The sequence below is a fragment of the Bos taurus genome, chromosome 7 (genome assembly GCF_002263795.3).
Source record: "Bos taurus isolate L1 Dominette 01449 registration number 42190680 breed Hereford chromosome 7, ARS-UCD2.0, whole genome shotgun sequence".
NCBI lineage: Eukaryota > Metazoa > Chordata > Mammalia > Artiodactyla > Bovidae > Bos > Bos taurus.
This window is the reverse complement of record NC_037334.1, coordinates 8,406,854-8,413,458: the sequence shown is the minus strand read 5'-3', so window position 1 is coordinate 8,413,458 and position 6,605 is coordinate 8,406,854. Positions and strand designations below refer to the sequence as shown.

The 6,605-nt window shown below is 39.2% G+C and overlaps 1 protein-coding gene across 1 annotated transcript; it reads left to right on the top strand.

Annotated features, from left to right (window-relative positions):
- Positions 1-5,448: 5,448 nt before the first annotated feature.
- On the top strand, positions 5,449-6,381 carry OR7A65 (olfactory receptor family 7 subfamily A member 65). The gene has a single exon (NM_001390671.1). The coding sequence runs from the start codon at positions 5,449-5,451 to the stop codon at positions 6,379-6,381; it is 933 nt and encodes a 310-aa protein (NP_001377600.1).
- The last annotated feature ends 224 nt before the right edge of the window (positions 6,382-6,605 follow it).

Genomic DNA, 6,605 nt, shown 5'->3' with positions numbered 1-6,605 from the left:
TGGCCTGTAGATCTCCTTAACACCAATGAACTGAAGCTGCTCCATGATGTCTGGGATACTTGCACATCGAGTAAGATTAATTCTTGGGTAATAAAGAAGGTATGAGAGACACAAAAAAAAAAAAAAAGAAAAAGAGAATAGAAATGTCCTGGAGATTTAGAGTCTGTATCCCCATCATAAATCAAAACTTTGGAGATACAAGAGACCTAATTCAGACACTCAGTCTTAGACTTGGAGAAAACTTTAACTCAGGGTTGAAACAAGGTGCTAGGAGATTTAGAGATCTGAAAGGAAGGAAATTTTAGGGAGAAGGAGTGAAAAAACAAACAAACAAAAATAATGGATTCCCTTGACTTCTACCCTGATCCCTTGTGAATAGAGAATCTTTAAGGAAAATTTCCTTCCTTCCTGACCAGGTTTCCACAGGGAAATTATGTGCTTAGAGGTTGAAATAAAAAGAAATGTGCCTAATGAGCAGGTCGAGGGACCTATAAACACTAACATCTGCAGTCTCTCGGTGTGTGTAATCTTGAGCTGGATGGACACTTTATTTCCTTTGTTTGGAGTCCTAATCCTGATTGGGGTTGGGGGTGGGCTGTAGTTTCATCCCTTCCTGCTGTTTTGTCTGGGAACAGAGCCTTCATCTCCATCATTAGCCTTCCAGAGAAGAATTAAGACTCCCCCCTTGGAGACCTTCCTCCCAGAGTTCCCCCATCCAGGTGAGTCTCCGATCTAGATGATGGTACATGAGAAGGTCAGAAAGAAAAGAAGCCAGTTCAACTCAGCCCAGAGGCAAAAGATCACTGTGTCTGTCTGTTTGCTTGATTAATTAAAGTATTTGTGTCAGTGGCTAGGTAATATTTCACAGTGTGGCTATGCTACTCACACTTTTGATGAATGGCCTTTCATGCTCTTTATCATTAAAGTGCTATTTCATTCATGCCACAGAAATATGTTGAGATTTTAAGCTCAAACTGTGGTTCACATCAAGAAGGATTTTTCTCATGCAGAAGATTCTGAGCAATGTCCAGGAACATTTTGACTGTCTCACTGGAGAGAGTTGGGTGGAGGCCACAGAGGCTCTCAACATCTTTCAATGCACAGGACAAACAGAGCAACAGAGACTGATCTGACTGGGAATGTCAGTAGTGTTGAGACTCAGAAAACTTGAGTTAGAGAATATCTGCACGATAACATTTATAGCTGTCCTCAGGTTGTTTCCCAAATCTGCAAGACTTTAGTTTTCTGGCAGCAAAATTAGCAACACTGCTTTTGCTACTGGTTTAAAAGTTCAAACCCCAAGCAGTGTGACAGGTCTTTACACTTATTTCTCAGGCTAATGGTTATGAAAGACATTTTTTGTTTTTATAAACTGTGGCTCAGCTTCAGCAATTTACATATTTGATCCTCATTTTGACTTGCCTGTTATTACTATGTCATATATCATTTATCCAGTTTTCTCCAGTTATCAGCATTTCAAAAAATTTTATGGCAGAACCACTACAATATTGTAAAGTAATTAGCCTCCAATTAAAATAAATTTATATTAAAAAATAAATAAATAAATTTATAGATTATTATTTCTCAATTGACTTTTGGAGGATATTTTCATGATAAAATATTTATTTTATTTCAAAATATCTATCTTCCGACTTCTGAGTTTTTTGGTTTTCATTTTGCCACAAGTAAATTTTATGTATACTTTTCTAGAATGTTCATCTGAAATGTATTGGTCACTTTACACTAACATTGTAATACCTCATTTTTTGTAAAATGAGTGAGCTAGGACACCAACTTCATAATCTTTCAGATAACTAGTCATTCATGATTGATCTTTTGTTTTTGGTAAGTATTTGTTTAATTTTTTTTTACTTTTAATTAAACGGTAGTTGCTTTACAGTATTGCTTTGGTTTCTATTAAACATCAACATGAATCAGCTTCAGGCCAGATCTTATTTGACAATATAATCTTTTGCAACTAAATGGAAACATGACCTTGCCATTTGCTAAATGTTCAAAACTATTATGACTTAATTCCTGATCATTCAAAAATAAATAGTGGAACATCCACTATGTGCCAGGAAGTCCTCGGTACATTACACGTTATATTCTCTTCTATCAGGTCTTTGCTGCATTAAATATCAGCACATATTCATGCCATTAAATTATTGTTATTTTATATCACATTTCATTTAGTCTGATTCTTCATTCAATTTTGCTCACTACAGTTTTTAAAAACTTTTCACTCTAACCTGGTTTCAGTTCAGTTCAGTTCAGTTGCTCAGTCGTGTCTGACTCTTTGCAACCCCATGAATCGCAGCACGCCAGGCCTCCCTGTCCATCACCAACTCCTGGAGTCCACCCAAACCCATGTCCATTGAGTCTGTGATGCCATCCAACCATCTCATCGTCTGTCATCCCCTTCTCCTCCTGCCCTCAATCTTTCCCAGCATGAGGGTCATTTCAAATGAGTCAACTATTCACATCAGGTGGCCAAAGTATTGGACTTTCAGTTTCAACATCAGTCCTTCCAATGAATATTCAGGACTGATTTCCTTTAGGATGGACTGGTTGGATCTCCTTGCAGTCCAAGGGACTCTCAAGAGTCTTCTCCAACACCACAGTTCAAAAGCATCAATTCTTCGGTGCTCAGCTTTCTTTATAGTCCAACTCTCACATTCATAAAGGACCACTGGAAAAACCATAGCCTTGACTAGACGGACCTTTGTTGACAAAGTAATGTCTCTGCTTTTGAATATGCTATCTAGCTTGGTTATAACTTTCCTTCCAAGGAATAAGTGTCTTTTAATTTCACGGCTGCAGTCACCATTTGCAGTGATTTTGGAGCCCAGAAAAATAGTCTGACACTGTTTCCACTGTTTCCCCATCTATTTGCCATGAAGTGATGGGACCATATGCCATGATCTTAGTTTTCTGAATGTTGAGCTTTAAGCTAACTTTTTCACTGTCCTCTTTCACTTTCATCAAGAGGCTTTTGAGTTCCTCTTCACTTTCTGCCATAAGGGTGGTGTCAGCTCCATATCTGAGGTTATTAATATTTCTCCCAGTAATCTTGATTCCAGCCTGTGCTTCCTCCAGCCCAGCGTTTCTCATGATGTACTCTGCATATAAGTTAAATAAGCAGGGTGACAATATACAGCCTTGATGTACTATCCTTTATTCTTTCATTATATAGCTTTTCACACTCTTCTGTGTTTTTCTGGATAAGCATATATTCATATACCTTTCTGAAAAGTACAAAAGTGAACAAAGCAGGTAAGGTCCCTGCCTTTTTGGGTCACACAGTCTAACAATAAGGTCAGAGTACAATGAAATAAATGTGTCATGATGTAATGTCCTCAGACTTAATTATATGAAGGAAGTTATTCAGCATAAAAATACAGAATTGTCATAGTGTAGGACACCATGGTACAAAGCATGGCCCAAGGAGGCCTCTGCAAGTTGGATGAAGTTCAGAACAAGGATCAGAGTATGCCCATTGGGTTTCTCAAAACCCAAAGTCCAAGAACAGCCAAGGAAAGATGCTACATGAGAAAAGTGAGAAAGGAGCTAACCTCATCCCTTATCAGACCATACAAAAACTAACTGGTCAAGTAATTATGAAACAGGCCCAGGAGAAACAAGTCTTCTATGGCTTGATATTAAAAATGCCCAGTTTTGTTATACTTTGTATATTTTGTTTATGAAGTGTTGGTTTATCCCTTTGCTCATTTTCTGTTAGGGGAAACAATAAGTAAAATGTCTTTTGATATCTTTTGACATCATAGAGGTATCACTACTATTGTCTTTCAGACAAGTTCATTTTGGATCTCTTGTTATTTTTCTGGGCATCAAAGGAAAATAATTAAGGTTGGAATGCTGCCAGGACCATGGAAGATTATTCTTTCTCACAGGCTCTCAGGGACCAACTGACCTTGTTAAGATATTTTTCTCATCATTACTCTCTCTCTCTCTCTCTCCCTCCATCCCTCCCTCTCTTTGCTCTCTGTTTATTGAAAAGGCAATTTAATGTTTGTTTAAATACACAAAATGGCTATCTCAGTGTGGAACCCCAGGTTTATTTGTCCATAGGAAACTTGAGAATTGGAATTTCAGGGAATCACTTCTATGTTATATAGTGTAAGGTTCATTGATCTGCCCAGCTTGGGTTGCACACATCCCTAGTGTACTCAGTAGTGCTGCAGCTGAGAAAGAAATGAAAATAACACAGTGAAGAAAGACAGAGTGTGTTCTGTGTCTGTTTGCTACTGGTGGGGTGTCAAAAATCTTCAGAACAAGGGTATCAGTTCTCATATATTCCAAGATGACTTTTAAGGTAGTGGGGCCAGAATTCAATCAAAGGAGGTACTAAAGAGGTGGGCTGTTTCAATTCACAGGATCCCTTTGCAACAAGATTAATAAAGGGCAAGATATAGTACAGAACAGGAAGTCCCTTGCCCTGGGATTTCAGCAGTAGCCGAGAGACCACGTCCCTCCTCAACAGGTGTGACACCATCTCTCATCACTCTTTGTCGTCTTCATTCACTTGCAGCACTGGCTTTACTTTCTTTGACTCGAGCCCTGGAAACAAGCACATTCCTCATGGCCTTTCACTGGACATTTCCTCTGCCAGGGACATACTTCATTATATAAACTTGCATCTCCCTCCCTCTCTTGCTTGAGGTCACTGTTCAAATGTCACCTTGTTTGCAGGTCTTACCTAAACACCCATGCAAAATATAAAGCCTAATTCACCCTCTCCTTTACATGAGCTTACCCTTTCTATATAGCTCCTGTCACCATCTGAAATGTAATGGTCTCTATTATTTGCTTAGATTTTCTATCTCCATCATTGAATGTGTGTATATGCTCAGTCGTGTAGATAGATAGATGTGTAGAAAGATAGATCTTTCTGTGACCCCATGGACTATAGCCCACTGGGCTCCCCTGTCCATGGGATTATCCAGGCAAGAATACTGGAGTGGGCTGCCATTTTTTCTCCAGGGGATCTTCCTGACCCAGGGATCAAACCCTAGTCTCTTGCATCTCCTGCATGGGCAGGCAGATTCTTTACCACTGCACCACATGGAAAGTACTCCCATCATTTAATAATAGGGTCCTATTTTGTTCTTCAGCAAACTATACTTGTTGCCTAGACATTGGTAACATGGTCAGCTCTCAATTTTACTACTGAAATGCATGAAAAATTTTCTAATGAAAATTATAGGATGCATAATCCCTCAGGGAAAGAGTTGACAAGGTCAAAAATTCCATATCAATGGTGGCATGAGGGAATCTAAAGGAGACCATATTCATACACAAAATATGTTTTATTGAATTACATGATGGAAATATGTAAATACCAGCATTTAAAATGTGGGAGTAAACCAGGTAGTTGTGCAAATTAGTCATGTTACTTTCCTCTTTCTGTGAAGCCACTTCCATCATATGGAACAAGGTAATGATACACGAATTTCAGAATTTCTTCTTCTGGGATTTTCAGAGGATCCAGAACTACAGCCCATCATATTTGGGCTTTTCCTCTCTATGTACCTCATCACTGCTTTTGGAAACCTGCTTATCATCTTGGCCATCACTTCAGACTCCCACCTGCACACCCCCATGTACTTCTTCCTCTCCAACTTGTCCTTTGTAGACATCTGTTTCACTTCCACCACCATCCCAAAGATGCTGTGGAACATCCAGACCCAGAGCAAAGTGATCACCTATGAAGGCTGCATCACACAGATTTATTTTCTCATCCTCTTTGCAGTGTTGGACATTTTTCTCCTGACTGTGATGGCCTATGACCGCTTTGTGGCCATCTGCCATCCCCTGCACTACACAGTCATCATGAACCCAAGACTTTGTGGATGGCTGGTGTTGATGTCCTGGATCATAAATATTCTTAATTCCTCATTACAAAGCTTAATGATGCTGCAACTGTCCTTCTGCACAAACATTGAAATTCCCCACTTTTTCTGTGAACTCAATCATATGGTCCAACTTGCCTGTTCTGACACCTTTCTTAATAACATAGTGATGTATTTTGCAGCTGTCCTGCTGGGTGGTGGTCCCTTTGTTGGTATCCTTTACTCTTATTCTAAGATAGTCTCCTCTATACGCAGAATCGCATCAGCTCAGGGGAAATATAAAGCATTTTCCACCTGTGCATCTCACCTCACCGTTGTCTCCTTATTTTATTGTACGATGCTTGGAGTGTACCTTAGCTCTGCAGCTACCCACAATGCACACTCAAGTGCAACAGCCTCGGTGATGTACACAGTCATCACACCCATGCTGAACCCCTTCATCTACAGCCTGAGGAATAAAGACATGAAGAGGGCTCTGAAAGTATTCTTTGTGAGAGGAACTGTGTAAGAGCTAGTTGTCATAAAACTGAAAAAGCACTTGAGATTGCAGAGGTCAAAGCCTCAGAGTCAGAAAATGTGACTATTTGATCAGATGATGAAATTAGAACTTGCTCTTTTTAAATAAATACATTTTTGGAATTTGCATTTATTTGACTAACTTTTCTATTCAATTAGTGTAAATCACTTTATTAAGCTTCCTTTTCTCTCTGACATTCATCTGCTTTCTCTTTG